At 44.4% G+C, this 17,060-nt stretch overlaps 1 protein-coding gene across 1 annotated transcript; it reads left to right on the top strand.

Annotated features, from left to right (window-relative positions):
• Positions 1-497: 497 nt before the first annotated feature.
• SMPD4 (sphingomyelin phosphodiesterase 4) lies at positions 498-16,921 on the top strand (the record flags this gene model as incomplete). The annotated part of the gene is made up of 18 exons (XM_084271903.1): positions 498-536; positions 818-904; positions 1,348-1,490; positions 1,638-1,713; positions 2,270-2,378; positions 2,969-3,021; positions 3,562-3,713; positions 4,263-4,395; positions 5,099-5,170; positions 11,157-11,302; positions 11,774-11,864; positions 12,590-12,690; positions 12,972-13,135; positions 13,821-14,026; positions 14,581-14,814; positions 15,533-15,664; positions 15,826-15,954; positions 16,414-16,921. 18 exons carry the CDS (start codon positions 498-500, stop codon positions 16,738-16,740), a joined length of 2,394 nt encoding a protein of 797 aa, XP_084128029.1. The 3' UTR covers positions 16,741-16,921.
• Positions 16,922-17,060: the final 139 nt, after the last annotated feature.

Below are 17,060 nucleotides of genomic sequence, written 5' to 3'. Positions count from 1 at the left end.
AGAGCAACCCCCTTCTCATACACCCCAGGAAGCCATCGGCCTCCTTAGCCACAAGGGCACAGTGCTGGTCATGGTCATCCTGCTGTCCCCCAGGACCCCCAGGTCCCTCTCACCTATGCTGCTCTCCAACAGCCCAGTCCCCAGCCTATACCGGTACCTGGGCTTGTTCTTGCCCAGATGCCAGACCCTGCCCTTGCCCTCGTTAAACCTCTAGGCCCACCGGGCCGCGGCCACCCGCAGGCCGGGGCAGGGCCCACTCATATCGGGGCAGCCCCGCTCCAGGCCCGTCACCGTGGCAACGGCGGCACGCGCCCCTTGGCCAGACTAGGCGGCCGCAGGAGGTGGCGTCATCGTGACACGCCGGATGAGCGGGGTGACGCAAAACGGCCGCGCCGGCGCCGAGCGCGGGAGGCGGTGGCTGGGAAGGAGCCGGTGGGCGCCAAGGGCCGGTTCCGCGCCTCCTCCCGCAGCGCGGCCCGCCGGTGGGGAGAGGCGGCATGGCCGGCCCGCACCTGCAGCAGCCCAGCTATCTGCTGGTGGGTTGGGAGCGGGGCGGCCAGCGGGGGGCGTCACGCCGGGGGGTGCCGCGCGGGCCGGGCCGGGAGCGGCGCGGGCCGCCCGTTGCGGGGCCTCTCGGCTCCGGGTTGTCCCTCGGCTCTGTCCCGCAGCGCAGGCCGGGGGCGCGGCGCCGGCCGTGCCGATGGCCGCGCTGTACCGGCGGGAGCAGCGTGCTCGGGCGGCTTTGCCGTCGCGGCCGTGATAAGCGCTGCCCGAAGCCAGGCAGCGGTGATCTGACTTGCCGTGTGATCTGTAACAGGCCACGCTGAAGGCGGACTGTGTGAACAAGCCGTTTGTCCAGAGGTGCCACGACCTGGAGACCATCATCGAGGAGCTTCCCGCCAAGGTGAGCGGGCGCTGCCTCGTCAGGGGCTGCGGCAGGACTGGCCTGGCTTTCCCCCACCTTGCTGTTTTCCTGCTCGGTGTTTTTCCTTATCTAAAGTTAAGCACCTTTTCACAGCCATTCAGAGACATTCAGAGACATTTCAGTTAACGGCATTTAGAACTTTCAGCCTGAATTGACAAGGAAAACAGGTTCTTTAAGATGCAGCAAACAGTGCTGTGCAACACGGGTTAGAGCCTCACAGCTTTAGTGGGACCAGAAACGGGGGTAGATTCCTGCAGTTCCCATATCATAACACCTGCTTTTGAATGGAAGCTCTGCCTGGGCTGTGATAGTTTGGAAAGAGTTGTAACTAATCCTGAGCTGTTAACAGACAGTCAGTTGCCCTGTGCATTCTAGCACCTGCCACAGAGATTGTTCACATTAACTATTTGCTCTCCCTAAAGGAACTACATAGCATCTTCCCATGGCTGGTGGAGAACATTTTTGGTAGCCTGGATGGCATCATTGTAGGCTGGAATCTTCGGTGTCTGCAAGGAAGAACTAATCCTACTGAATATTCTATGGCCTTGTATTTCCTGGATCCCAGGTAAACTCATTCATTCCAGCACAGATTAAAAAACATACAGGGAACACATAACCAGTGTTTGGCCTTCCATAGCATGAAAATATATTCCAAAAAGTGAGACAGGAGAGCGTACTTACCAGGGAATTTCTTTCTGATGCTCGTTTGCAGTGGCCCAATGATGAAGCTGGTCTACAAACTCCAAGCAGAAGAGTACAGATACGACTTCCCAGTCTCATATCTTCCAGTGAGTAACTGAAAAAATCGTAAGAGGAGAATAATATTGTTGTTGCAGCTGTTAGAACTTGTGCATGCTTTATATGTATGTATCAGCATTGGCCAGGCTTGTCCCAGAGTAGTGCCTTTCCTGGCAGTGCTTTGTGCCCCTGTGTTTGAAGACTAACTGCCATGCCAGGTATGAAATGCAACATTCAAACAACAATGTTTACCTGCAAAGTTTCTTCCATTGCTACCAGCTATCTAGAAATTGGTTCAGGGAGTTCTACAGTCTCTTCAGAAGGAAACATTGTTTACATAAGTAGTACTTGCTGGTGTGCAGCTCAGTTACCCTAACAAAACCATCAAACACCAGTCTACTGCTGGTACCACACCAACTGGGAAAGTCCTGCTGAAGGCCTGTTTCTCTTACAGTAAATATTCACTTTCAGTGAGAAAGTTGGCAGTTACCTAAAGAGTGTGCATGTGCCCAAAGAATGGCTCCAGTGCAGTGAAATCCCACTGAGCTGAATGTAGATATAAACACTATAACGGCCAGGTTAATCTTTCATTCCTGTGTCTTTCAGGGTCCTGTGAAGGCTTCAATCCAGGAGCAAGTCCTACCAGAATGCTCTTTATACCACAATAAAGTCCAGTTTCCTTCATCTGGCGGTTTCGGTTTGAATTTGGCTCTTAGTATCCTTCAGAGTTGGATATTTAATTCTTTTTAAAAATCTAAACCAGGGAGAGTACAAGCATTTCTGTTGTATGTTTATTACATGTGGTCGTACTAAAGATTTTGGACTGATTAGAAATGTTTAGATTCCAGTGAAAAACAAATCGTTCCTCTTATCAACCCTTGTGGGGGGATTTTTGGCTATTCAAGTCAACAACAAAATCCCCAGTGACTTCAGTAGAGCCTGTATTTCACAATTTTTGTTTTCATAACTACTCACAGTTTATGTGACGTGATGGAAAAGGGCATGTTAACTTTGTAGCTAGTGTCCTTGCTGGAAACAGCCCAGCCACAGCTGTGCTGGTGTCCATTTGAGATTGTTAAATGTGATAGGAAGACTAACTCAAACACGCCTCACCACACAGAGAAACCCCCAGGTGCCAGTGTTTAGGCTAGGTGGACAGCAAGAAGGCAAAGCTGAATTTGCTGTTAAGCTCTAGCAAGTTAATTTAGCATTGACAACATAAAAATGTAACATCAGGGCAGCATCCTCAGCTAATGAGACAGCTCTACCTATTTTTTATTATCTGATCCTTTACTCTTCTTCCAGATCCATTTGAATATTACATGTTTTACTTTGCAATTAGTTTGATTACACAAAGGGTAAGTACCCTTCACAATTATTCTCTTAGAATAGCATTAACCTTTCTTCACAGTGCTTTAGGAGCCTGCTGAGATGCTGTCCAGCCTAACTAACAGCAGTTTCAGCTGTGCTTTCAGAGTTTGTTACTGCTTTGGTTCAGTTGGTGAAGTAAGACAGGAGAAGGAGAAACTCACCTCTAGTGGTGAGCAGTCTGTCCAGCACGATGCCAACACAGAGCAAGTGACAGGCTCCAAATGGGTGTCCTACCCCCTCTGCAGCAACACCCCCTAACACATGGTCATACTGCAGTGCTGTGTTAGGGGGGTTTGGTTCCTCTTGCTGTTGTTACCTGTGCTTTGTAACACTGTGCTCTTCTTCTTGTACTTGGTTACACTCAGTATCACAGCAGCAGCACTCTCACCCACAGTTATGGTAGGTTTGCTGCAGAGTGTCTTTGCTGTCAGCTGACCCTTTATAGCCCCTGGGCTGGGTCTCTCTGGGTAGCAGCAGCTTAAAGTGACAGCCTGTAATTCCAGGTACATCCCGTGTGTCTGTTTCAGAACTCACCTGTCACCCATCACATCAGCCCTTCCAACAGTGCTTATTTCATCTTGGTGGACATGTACCTGAAGTGTTTCCTGCCCACAGAAGGAACTGTCCTTCCTCCACCTTCTTCAAACCCCGGGGGAGCCATCCCTTCCCCAACTCCCAGGTAATGCCCACAGTGCCACAGGCACATTGTTAGTGGAGCAGGAAAGGCACATACAAGCAGCAAAAATCCATCAGCTCAGCAACTTCAGTTGTGTTTTGGCCCTGCAGCTGGAGCAGGATGAATCTGACTATACTTGACAGTAGTTTTTACTGTCTTCAGATGCATAGGGTGTGTGCTAAAGGTAGGGCTGGTGATACACTGTTACAGGGAAACCTGTATCTCCCATTAATGTTTCTGTGAACCAAAACAACCTGGCAGTTGGTCATTTTGTTTCAGTTCTGAGCTTGCTATCTGTAATCCAACCAGAAAAAGGACCCCCCCCCCCATGTGTTACTGAACATAACACCAGGTCTGTGGCAAGCTGGCTCAGGGCACTGTGAATAGTGATGTAGTGTTTATTTGTAGCTAAGTGACTTGTAATTATAATGCAGAGCACAGGTTACCAGTTACATGGTTTCACTTCTGTTTGCCAGTTTATAAACCTGCAATTAAAATAATGATACATTACCCTGTGCTGACTTCAGTATTTCCTCTTATTTGTCTGTAAAGGTCTCCAGCAGTGCCTTTCACTTCCTATGGCATGCATCACACCAGCCTGCTGAAACGGCACGTTGCCCATCAACCTTCAGTGAATGCTGACCCAGCTTCCCAGGAGATCTGGAGATCAGAAACACTGCTCCAGGTAAGTTGGATTTAAGGAAAGAAAAAAACCCACCCAAACACAAGAGAACATTTCTTGCTGCTAGCTGAGGAATCCCTTCTGTTAAACCAGAGACAGTGATGCCATTTTGCTTTAATTTGTTTTCACAACTGAGCAAGGCAGCTGTTGTTTTGTTAGTGAAAAAAACCACTGTGAAACTGTTAAGCTGTAACTTGAAGGCACTTAATATCTTTTTAGTATTAGAAAGACTATCTGGAACTGGTCTTAATTTTCCCAGAAAGCTTTTTCAATCTGATTTCCCTTTTTTCCCCCCTTTTTTACAATCTTACATCAGTTCTATGCTCTAAGCAAAGATTGAGCATAGAGAACTTCCTCCTGTTCATCATCAAGGGAAGGGTAAAGATCATCTGGACTTCAGAGTTGTTTTGAAACAAGTTTCTGCCTTGTTGCTGAACTGAATTACTGATGCTTAGCAGGTGCTGACAGTACAGCAACTCAGTCACTTGCATTTATATATCAAATATAAATATGATATCATATCATTTATCATTCATATCATCATGTAAGATGATAACCAGCCTCATCTCTGAATAGATGCCTGTCTATTTACAAGTACAACTTTGTTTTTAAATTCTGTACTGTGGCCTTCCCTTGTACCTAGCTTGTGACTGACAAGTCCTGGATTCTTTCTTTTGCCCTAGCTGAGAAAATATTTGTTTTGCAGATCTTTGTTGAAATGTGGCTGCATCATTATTCACTGGAAATGTATCAGAAAATGCAGTCCCCTCATGTCAAGGTAATCGTTTGCATTTCATTCATGAGCATCACCTGAAGGTTGACCTTTTATCTTGGGGTAAATCTCCTATTCAGTGGAGAGGTTTTTTTGGTATATTGGTGGAAAGGAAATAAATAACTTACCAGAGTATCTGCCTGTGAGAGGTTTGCTAATCCAGTTACAAAGAATGTTGTGAGTAAGTGTGTCATCCAGATTTGCCTTCATTGCACAAGTTGTGTTGTTCTTTCTTGTTGTGTTTCTTTGTAAGAGACTAGTTTGTGGGATGGTCACAACAATCTGAGCACCAACAATCAAAGTACTAGTGATGGGGAAGATGCCCATCTGAAAAACCATCATGTTAAATCCCACTGGGCCAGTATGGCTGCTGAAAATGATCTAAATTGATGTCCAGCAGTGAAAGCACCTGTTACTGAAATACCAATTAATAATTTCCAAGATAAGGAGTTAAGAGTACCTTACAAGTGCTTGCTTGGATAATGCCCTGTCTCAAGCAGGTTGTGGTGGCCTGTTCAGTGACAAACTACTGCATGTGAAAACTGAGTCTGTGTTGGGGAGGCTGAGATCAAAGGCACTATGAACGTAAAGGGAATTTGAAGGAGAAAATGTTGATCCTCTGAATTCCCTCTGGGTCACAATGGGACCTTCATAGAAGGGGAGAGAGAGCAGTATAAAAGCTACTCAGGATTTATTCCTGTGTGAAAGAGCAATACAAGAATTGATTGAGAAATCCTGATCCTTCACTCCACAGGCTGTAAAATAACAAACATTTATACTTTGGGTAGGCAAAACCATTGGAGAGCTGAAGGGCAACGGGCTTTGTCTTTTATTTTTAAAGTTGAGGCCAAAATGCAAACTCACTAATGTTGCAAAGTCTCTACTTGGGACTCCCAGCAGCATGGCTGTGCACCTGTGATAGAAAGGCTTTGCTTGAAGTACCTGTGGTCTGTCTGTCTGTCCAGTCTCTGTGCATCAAGCGCTGTGCTTAAGCCAGAAATGATGATTGCTTTAAACTTCTCTCCTCTTCACCCTCTGTATTTCGGATGCTCTCTTCTAACACTAGGGAGCAGCAGTTACAGACAGTGATTGTCAGTGTTCTGGTGGCACAGGGCCTAGGTAGAGCTTAAAGTTCTCTGAAGTCATCACTTCAGGATCTGCCATGAGGTGTGTTGGGCCACAGCTTGAGGCCATAAATCCCTGATGGTACTTTAGTTTCATTTTTGATGGGAAGGGATGGTGGGCATGTAAAAAAGGAAGTCTTAAGACTTTGGGGATCAGGACACCTGAATAGAGGGTTGGAAATTCCCATGACATCCATGAACGGACAAAGGATTATTCCTGCAGGACTCAGAAAAGGTTCCAGATTAGTTGGGGATGGGACTGTTAATGATGCTTAAACTCAGCTTTGCAGACTGGTCTCCGGATGGACTGAAGGAGAATGGTCTGCTTCATAGTTCCTCCAGTGAGGAAGTGGGGCATGCAGCAATACAAGTTTTGTTTTCACAGAATGGATACAGGGCTTGATTGGAAACCCAAGACCACCCTAAAGCTTGTTCCTAAAATGATTAATAATTCTGCAGGTTCACTTGACTCCAGTTAGCCTTGTGTGTGTGTAGAAGGAAGGGTGATTAGTGACAATTAATCCTGGAATCCAGATCTGTTTGACCATTAGTGACTTGAAATGGCTACATACCTGTATGAGAAGGTTGGATGAGGTTCCACAGAACTTGCTCTTTCTTTGTCCAGCAGCCAGACTCGTTTGCTTTAACAGGCCAAGCCAGATCCCACATACATAACTCTCCTGTGAAGTGCCTCAAAGAAATGATATATTTTAATTAAACCTTTTAAATGACATCACAGACTTCTCTTTACAAGTAGAAGGCAGTGAAATGGGAAGGAATAGTAAATGATTTCTTTTGATAAGGTTTACTACTTTCCTACTTTCCTGCTTGGAATTCTTTCTGGGTCTGGTGTGAACCTGATGTTGACACTATTTGCTATACTGAGCCTCACCAGTCTCCCCATCAGTTCAACTGTTTTTCCCACTTTCATGTTACCTATTTGCTTTTTCTTTCTCAGATGATCCAGAGCCCAAGCGTGCAGCAGCTCTTTTCCTATTCTCTTCTGCTGTAGTCACAATGAACCTTTAAAAAGAAGTTGGTTGACCTTCCACTGCCAGGTGCCACAGACCCCAGCACTGCATGTGGGACATGCATTAGACTGCAGACTGATTCCTGGGGCAGGGGAGTCAGTAGTGAAGCAGATGATGTGCTGGAGCTGCTGGCGAGCTTGCAGGAACTCCTACCCCTCTAAGGGTGTAAAACCAAAAGATGCCAAGCTGGCACTAGAGGAGATTGGGTAGGGGGTGTTCAAAGACAGCAGAGGTGTGATCTGGAGAGTTAGTTTAGATGCCTGACAGTAGTTGTTGGGTTCTGTGTGGTGTACATTTTTGGTTTATGTTTGTTCATTAGTTTCATACATGTGTGTTGCTGTCGCTGCAGTATCCTCCTCACCATCACACTGTCAAAAGCTACTTACTGTGTTCATCCAGGAAGGGAGCTGGCTGAGGCTTGCAGAGATTTCAGGGTTAAGGCAAGATGCCTTTTGCATCAGCTCATAACTATGTATGTTAGGAATGTCTTTTTCCTTTCTGTACAGACATTAGTTAAAATGATTTCCTTTTTTTGAGGAAATTCTCAAGACCTGCAGCCTTCCCCAATGGCCTTTAAGTAGAAAGAGAAGACAGAGGATTTTCTGAGCTGGAAGCTTACTGGACAGGCTCATGGTGATTTTAAAAGGCCATGCTTTTTTCTTCCTGTTACTTGGGAAGAAGAAAGTACCAATTGGAGTTTCTTCCCATTGTACAAACCCTGCTTCTCCAGCACCACAGGAAGAAACACCAAAGTTTTCAAAATAGTATTTAAAAAGCTTGCAAAATATTGAATGTTTTTTGTCCATTATTTAAGCAAACACTGTAACAGCATCTAAATCCTTGTTGCTGAGGTTCAGTTAACCTCCAAAATGAGGATCTTCTTTGGCAAAAGCTCCATATCCCCTACCAGTACTTGCCCTGAGGGTAGCAAAGAGAACAGCCACAGCCACATAGAGCTATGCTTTTTTGATGCCTGCTCCCAGCTGTATTTCTAAGTTGATAAAGGGTATGAAATACTGTGGAGTCAATCTATTGAACACCAGAAAGAAGAGGATACTGTGGCTGCAGTTGTTATTGTGATATGTTGTCCCTGACTGTATTTGTGATGTTCATTTTTCCCCCCACCCTTCTTCCTTGGGCTCATTCTCACTTTTTTTTTTTCTCTTGCTCTCTTCTCTCCTTTTTTTCCCTCCCCCCCTTCCTTTTTGTTTCTGTTGTCTCAGCTGGAGTTTCTCCACTACCGACTCAGTATCTCCAGTAAACACCACGGTAGTCCTGCCCAATCCAGCTACCAGGCCCTCCACGCATACCAAGTATTATCATCTTTTCATTTTGTTTCCTTTGAAAGAATCTTGTTCCATCATATAATCTGCAAAGTGTATTGGTGCCACCTGTAGAGCAGCTGCTGTGGCAGCCTGGATTCACAGCTTAACAACACTGCCCTGAGATGTACTGAATTTTCAGTGGAAACAGATGCTGAGGGGTATGAGCAGAGGCCACTTCACAGCTGAAAACTGGTGTGTGATGAGGACTAATGTGATGAGCTCTGGTGTTAGAGGTGCATTCTTGTAATGCCCTGTAGAAAGAGGCTTATCAGCTATGCTGACATTTTTTGATACCAAAACTGCCTTCACCAGATTTCTGCCCCTCACACACTAATCATTTAAGCAAACCTCCCGTGACAGAGAAGGACAGACTTTGCCTGGCTGTCACCTAAAATTAAGGGAGGTAACATCTAGGGGGTTGTAGCCAGTGAAGTGTCATTGGGCAGTACGAAATTTGTAGTGGCAATATGAACTTAACTGTACAGTTTTCTAACAGCACAAGTGGTACATTTGCAGATTGTTCAGGAAATGTGCATGCAAAAACATTCCTGTTGGAACAGATTGCTGATTCCTCTTTCCCTACTTTAGCCTTTGATTCATTGGGTCTTCATTTTGGGAAAGGGGGGGGCTGAGCACATGTATTATAGAGCTCTTAGTATATTGTAAAGCTCTTTAGCACAATGGAATTGTCCTGTGGTGTAATCCTTCATTTTTTTTTCTAAAGTGGTATGATATCTCAAGGTATTGCTTGGAAAGGAAACCAGGAACTACTACTTGTCTTAAATGCAACAGGACAAAAAGATTTAGTCTAATTCCTGTTAGGAGGTGAATGGCATCCATCCATCCATCCATCCATCCTGCAGCTAAGGATTGACAACAGAAACACTTGTAAGGAACAATACTTTCTAAAGCAGCAACATTCATGATGGTGCTGATCAGGTTATAAGGAAAAGCTAATAGCATCACCCAAAACCATGTACTGGAGTAGTGGTACTGGTGGGTTTGTCAGTTCTAAAGGTACCTTCAAGGGAAGCCTTGAATTCTGTTAAAATTACACCTTTTTGAGGCCATTAGCAAAGTGCTTAATCACTTTGGGAGATCCTAATCTAAAACTCTTGGGACCAAGTAGCCTCTCAGAGGTCCACACTCTTAGAGAAATTTTCCTCAGGACTGTAGAAAACTTGCTGGCTTACCAGGAGCTGTTGAGTATGCTGGACCGACCTTTGTTAGAACTGGTGACAGGTTCTCTGCTGTCTTAGAAGAGTCTCAGATCTGGCTGTACTACATGACTACTACATCATCAAGCCTTGAATCTTTTCCTGGGCTGAACGCTACAGTGTAGTAAAAATCTCTTAAAACACTGTAAAAGCACATCTGCTTTGGCTCAGGCATTGCAGAGGAAGGGCACACAGACCACCCCCCTCCCTGCCCCCAGCACTGGCCAGGCTGCTGAATGGATTTACGGAGTAGAAGCAGGAAAGTGCCTGCCAGCCCCGTAGAGTCCTGTTCAGCATCTTACCTCTGCATGGCTGCACTGGGCATCCCAGAAACTTCTTGCAGCTATTGCTGAATAAGCTCTTCCAGTACCTTCCATTATACTTGCAGCTGTAGCTTTTGTTTCCTGTACATTCTTCTCAACCTTTGATGAACATGAGAGCTGGGAAACAGAGAACAAATGACACCTTGAAATCTGCCTTTGGTAGTGGATTGAGATTAGTTCTCTAGTCTTAAAGCTGATTACAGATTATAGTAGCAAAGGAGTCAGTACTTTGTCTCCAGATTCTGCAGCAGACCTGCTCTGGTGCTGCGCTCCCAGGGAAACCAGCTCTTTTTTTACCTCATTCCTCTCCCTGCTGTATCTTACACTTGTTTATTAGTATCATCGCTGTGGCTCACCACTGCTCCTTGTGCTGCTCCCACGCAGGCTACTCGTACCCATAATGATGTGAGAAGCAACAGGATCACAGGACTTGAAGAAGTTCCTATTCTTACTCTCTCTGGCACTGTTCCTTCTTTAGGGCAGATGAGAACCAGCATAGGAAGGAGAACTCCATAGAGCCAGCCCGGAGCGTAAACAAAGGATCTGTTGTGCTGTTTATGGCAGTGAAGTTATAACCATAATGAAGGGCTGAATCTTCTTTTTTTCAGGAAGGGGTAAATTGAAATCTGCAGGCTATTCTGCTCTTTAACACTAGCCTGAAATCCAGTGCATCCAAGTACTGTAGATACTTTCTTACAATCTTTATCAAAGTACTGTAGGTACTTTGTTACAATCATGTTATTAAAAGCACGCTACTGTTTCTTAAACCTATGGCATAAAATTGATGCAGCTTGTCCTGGGGAGCAGGTCTGTCTAAAATCAGGTGGCACCAAACTACAGTGAAGTATCTCAAAGGATACTTCATCTCTTGTCCTTTGATTTCTGATCTGATAACAATAGTTTTCCTGAATTACCTCCGGGACAGTTAGCATATGATACTCATTATCTTCCTGTCTTTTGCTTTGAATCTAGGAGGCATTTAAGCCCACTGAAGAGCATGTGCTAGTGGTCAGACTGCTTGTGAAACACCTGCATGCTTTCAGCAACAGCCTGAAACCAGAGCCTCTGTCCCCGTCAGCCCACTCACACACAGCCAGCCCACTAGAGGAGTTTAAAAGGTCAGTAGGTACATGAGGAGCCTGTCTCTGAACCATACAGAACTTTGCCCTGGGAAGTTCTGCTCTCACTGGGAGGTTGAATGAAGTTGTTTTGATGTCTAAATACAGAAGTAGGCTATTAAAAGTACGTGAGAGCTAGGGGATTGTTTCTCACATCCACTAGAAGGGGAAGCAGCTTCAGGAGGGGGATGTCTTGCTATTACAGTAGTCTATGATCTGCCACTAGTCAGATTAAAACAGAATACTGCTAGAGGCTTCTGGCCAAAGGTAGTGAAAATGTTGTATTTGTGCATTAGAGTTGAAAAATCAATGGCCCAAAGTAGCTTCGGTTGGGGAAGAACAAGCTTGGATCGTGCCTTTCTGTATTTGCATTTGTGGATGTGTGTTGGGTTCTTGGTTGGTTGGATGGGGTGTGTTGGGTTTAAATTTTGCTGCTGGTTTATCCACAACTGTCTCTGAATCTGTCTGCAGGGTTGTGATTCCTCGCTTTGTCCAGGAGAAACTTTATATCTTTCTACAACACTGCTTTGGCCACTGGCCTCTGGATGCCTCCTTCAGAGCAGTAAGTGCCTGCTTCTCCTCCCAAGCCTGAACTCAACAGAAACAGCTGTTAGTAACTGCTGTTTACTAGCTATCTCTTACCCTTTAAATCTTTGTTTTCTGGAGCAGTGAAACTATTTCTAGAACATGTACCTTTAACATTAGGAGTGCCTAATCCAATTAGCCATGAGAAGGAAGTTGACTAGATCTTGATGGGAGTTACTACAGGTGGTTGGCCAGTTTTCCTGACAGTGAAAATGGTTGTTGATTGAAAGGGAGTAGGTGTTACTCTTAAAGCAGATACATTCTTACAGGCCCTAATTTCTTAATATCTCAGGTAGTAGGTCATAAACAAAGGTAATACAATATTAATTTGTGATAGACACTGCAAATGTTATCCTGCAAGCAGGAAAATAAATATATCAGACCATGACATGGGGTAATGAATGTTGGAGTTGGAAAGTGCAGAATATTAACAGGACTCCAGCAAGCAAGGCCTATAGTTAGCTGTATCACAGTGCTTGAGCTACACATGTCTCTGGGTGTTACAGAAAATCCAAGCTGCTCTCAGTGGACCCACACTTGAATTTGAGGTTTTTTTCAAAGATACTCAGAGCACTGTATTCCTAAGAACTTTTAGGTGCCGGTAAAATAATATTCACTAGGTTTAGAAGAAAACAAAAAAACCCCTGTCTGCCTTTCCAAAGGGGATTGATACTCACATGTTTTTGTGTGATTGTTGCTTAGGTTCTTGAGATGTGGTTAAGCTACTTGCAGCCCTGGAGGTATGCTCCGGAAAAGCCACCACAAAGCGCAGAGCCCTTGCCTCGCAGCGTCTCAGAGAAATGGTAAGGAGGAGAGTGGCTCTGAGTGATTTAAACCAGGTTTATGCAGTACCCAAGTAAAACAGTAAGATTTCAAGAACCATCCACCAACCTGAATTAGCTTCCTCTGCAAGATTAGAGATGGTTTTTTACAACACAAGCTTTTGAGAGGAATGTTCTTTTGTCTCAGTGCAAGGAGAACATATTTCCAGAGACAGTATAAAACATTCCCTTAATGAATTGTGGGGCAGAAGACAGAATAACAGTTCTTTAAATACTCACGTATCCTGTACTCACTTTGACAGGGCTACTTTCATCCAGGAGAACCTGCTGATGTATACTAAGCTGTTTGTAGGATTCCTGAACAGAGCTCTTCGGACAGACTTGGTCAGTCCAAAAAACGCTCTCATGGTGTTCCGAGTAGCCAAGGTCTTTGCTCAGCCCAATCTAGCTGAAATGATCCTGAAAGGTAAGTGGGTATTTTGACATACTCTCCTGTCTCAGTCTTTCTTCACAATGGCTACATCTTCCCTCAGAAGCACTGAGGTGAATACACTTTGCATGTTATTTTGCTGTTCAGAAGTCTGTCTGTCTTTACTAATGTTTGTCGTATCAAACCAGTGTGTCTGTAGCTCTTTCCTAACCACCATCATTTAGATTTAATTCCACAATTTTTCTTTAAAGAACCCAATATTGGGTGATCACAATAAAGTGAGTTGTTCTTACACTTGTCTGTCTTACCTCAGGATTAAAACTTGTTACATCTCTAAAGGTATCTGCACTTAGCAAAACAGCTGGTGAGCAGTCATGTAGTGACTTCAGGATAACTAGGCTACAGTAAATTTGGGAGAGGCAAGATCTGACAAGTATCAATGTCTGAAGTGTCATGATTCTCCAGTACCTTTGTTCAAAAATAGTTACAGGCTTAAAATGCTGTCTGTGGAGTCTGCATTTAAACACATCCATGACAATTCCTGCTGTGGTGGAGAGAATTAAATGAAAAAAAAGGTAATTAAGGCCTCTCTCTCCTTAGAGCTACCGGCTTATCTAGAAGTCGGTCACCCAGCAGCCTTAAGATGCTTTATAGCTAGACCTTCCCCAGTGAAAAGCAGGAGCATTACATACCCATCTTCTCTACTTTTCTCAAATTCTAGGAGAACAGTTATTCCTGGAGCCAGAACTTGTTATTCCCCATCGTCAACACAGACTTTTTATGGCCCCCACACTCAGTGGGAGCTTCTTCTCCTCATGGCCTTCAACTATTACAGATGCCTCATTTAAGGTGAAGAGTCACGTGTACAGCCTGGAAGGACAGGACTGCCAGTACAAACAGATGTTTGGTGCTGAAGTCAGGAATTTGGTAAGCAACAAGTTGTTATCTTGTCACCTTTCTACTGTGACAGGTTTTTCAGTGCTGAGCATCCACCTGGTGAGAAGAGTGGGAAAGCTTTCACACCCTGCACCACTGCATCATTAAATTTGCTGATGGTGACTTTGGGACCAGGGGGAGGGGGTCTCAGTCCCACACAGCTATAAAAAGCTGCTTGCTTTTTGCCAAGGAAGGAGTTAATGTACCAGCTTGCTGCCTTAGAGTACAAGTTGGAGAGGAGATAACTGGTTACTGTATCATTAGTAGCCATCAGCAAGGCAGACAAAAACAGGAGGGGAAAAAAGCAGCTGAAAAACCCAGGCAGTGCTCAAGTCTCTTAAGCCCTTCAGCAGCAGGGAACTGCCTTTGCCCTACTAACCCTCTTTGCAGCCAACCCTCTTAGTGCAAGTCCGTGTGAGCTACAAGAATGACTGTGCTGGGTCTGGACTCACTGCCAGGTATCAAGGCAGAGTTTTACCTGTGCACTGAGGCTTAGGGGTCTTTTATGTGTGTCCCACACCATTTTTTGTCTTGTTTTGTTTTAGGTGTTAAAACTGGCCCAGTTAATTTGTCAGGCGCAGCAGACCGCAAAGTCCATATCAGACCATTCTGCAGAGACAATGTCTAGCCAGTCCTTCTTTTCATGGTTTAGATTTACACCATCTGACATGAATGGCTCCTACACTGGCAATGACCTTGATGAAATTGGGCAAGACAGCATCAAAAAAACAGATGAATATTTAGAGAAGGCACTGGAATATTTGTGCCAAATCTTTAAGGTAAGTAACATCTTTCTGAGAACTTTCCCTATGTGCCAGTGTGAAGAAGAGTCAGGATTCCTTAAATATACTTCTATCACACCTGTGCTTTGTGGGGTCCCAAAGCCATCTAGAGATCCTGATAGCAAGCTTTGTTGTAAATTTAAGGTTAAATTTACCTGAGCACTTCAAAACTGCTTTCAGTACAGATGGAACTAGATGCTCTTAACTGCCAAATACAAGCCCACTCTGTTCCAAGTGATCACTCGTTTGGACTGTAGCTTATAGACCTGTCTCTTGACTGGTGCCTGTTCTCATGTTTACAAACAGGCAAGACGTGGCTTAAACTTTAAAAACAGTCCAGTATCTGTTAAAGAGCTATAAAAGTACAACATACAACTGCAGCTGTAAATGAATGGAGGAACTACAAGTACAGTTTATAAGCTTAGAGAAATTTGAGTGGTGTCAACCACCCTCTTACACAGAACTGACCTAGGAAAAGACAACTATTTGACAGCTCTCAAAGAGACAAACACATAAAATAGAACACCTCTTGGAATTGAAGAGCACAGATAAGAAATCTGGAGACTTTTATCTCCTTTTAATGTCTGAGTTCTTGGTATCTGCGCTGCTGGCTGTCAAAGGCTTCCACTATTAAGGAGCTTGTGAAGGGAGAAAGAAATGAAATAAAAAGGGATAGATCAAACACCCCCTTGAGAATTCTCTTGTTCTTGTGCAGCTGAATGAAGCCCAGCTGACACAGATGATGATGAAGTGTGGGACGGCTCCAGATGAGAACGGAAAAAAACAGCTTCCAGACTGCATTGAAAGTGAGGATGGCCTCATTCTTACACCCCTAGGCAGATACCAGGTGAGAGAAGATTCCATACAGCTACCCCGTATTGTTCTGGGGAAAACAGGTTGTCCTTCTAGATAAACACAAGTGCAATTCTAGGGGGCTGACAGGGGTGTCCCTGTAAAGGTGTGTCAGGTGGGGGCCACAAAGTAAAGGGACTCTTTTCCTGGTTGTAGATCATAAATGGCTTACGCAGATTCGAGGTGCGGTACCGGGGAGATGCTGAGCTCCAGCCCATCCGAAGCTACGAAAACGCGGCTCTTGTCCGGCTGCTCTTTCGCCTGTCCTCAGCACTCAACGACAGGGTAAGCACAGTGCTGCCTCCCTCTGCACTTGCCAGGGCCAGCTCCTGTTCTTCACTGCACCTGCACATAGGTGATGCTGGGTTTGTTCTTGCTCTGTCTCCTTCAGTGTGGTCTAGATGAGTATTGCCTAACAGCATCTGCCCTACTTCTCTAGCTGTAGTTCTGCTTTTCCTGCAACAAACATTAATGAATAACACTTCAAATGAACTCTACAAAGGGAATACCATTCAGGAGTGTTTTTAAAACAGGAACAGCAAATCCTTTTTTCCCCAATAGGCATGATAGCTACAGTGCTTTAGTGCACACTTGCCTTTCTACTACGTAAAAATACATGCATTTCTGTTCTATTTTTTCTATTTTATTTCCTATAATCCTCATAAATGAAGAGAATTGTAAAATAAGCCACAGTTGATGACAGTTTGCAGTAAAATACTAATGTTTAAACTCTTCATACCTCAGTTTGCAGATCAGATGGATGTGCTTTGCTCCAGGGAGGATTTTGTTGGCAGACTTTGTCGCTATCATCTTATCAACCCCAGTCTCGTACAGAATATCAGGTACAGTCCCATGGTGAGGGACAGGACAAGCCAGAACTGGGGACCAAGAATCAGCCTGAGGTTTCTGGCAAGCTACAGAACTCTTGTTTCTTTGCTGATGATCTACTTCATTGCATCCTGGTTCCACATTGGGCCCGTGGGCTGCACATTCATTATCCTGATTGGATATTTTCTTTATGCTGTAGTAATGACTTTTCTTTTTGAAGGATGGAAGCCACATGAACACTGATTTCTTCCTCTCAGCCTATACTTGTAAAAATAAATGTTTTATGGAAGAGCCTGGGAGTTAATGACTAAAATGTTTTAATTATTATACCAGATCTTCCTAACGTATTTTTAATACTGAAGTTAATTGAGTTTTATAAACAGTGATATGGTCTGGTGGAGATAATCAATGTACATTTTATTTTTATAAAAGCATTCCTACAGAATGACTTGTAAATGGCTTTGTTTTTTGAGGGGGGAAGGAGCCACCACTATTCATAATCCTGACATAAACCACACGTAGGTAGAAGTATTTTTGATTCAGCAGTAACTGCACTGAAGCCT

Source organism: Gallinula chloropus, assembly GCF_964237585.1.
Source record: "Gallinula chloropus genome assembly, chromosome: 17".
Classification (NCBI taxonomy): domain Eukaryota; kingdom Metazoa; phylum Chordata; class Aves; order Gruiformes; family Rallidae; genus Gallinula; species Gallinula chloropus.
Note: the sequence above shows the minus strand (reverse complement) of the source record. Positions and strands in the feature narration are given on the sequence as shown.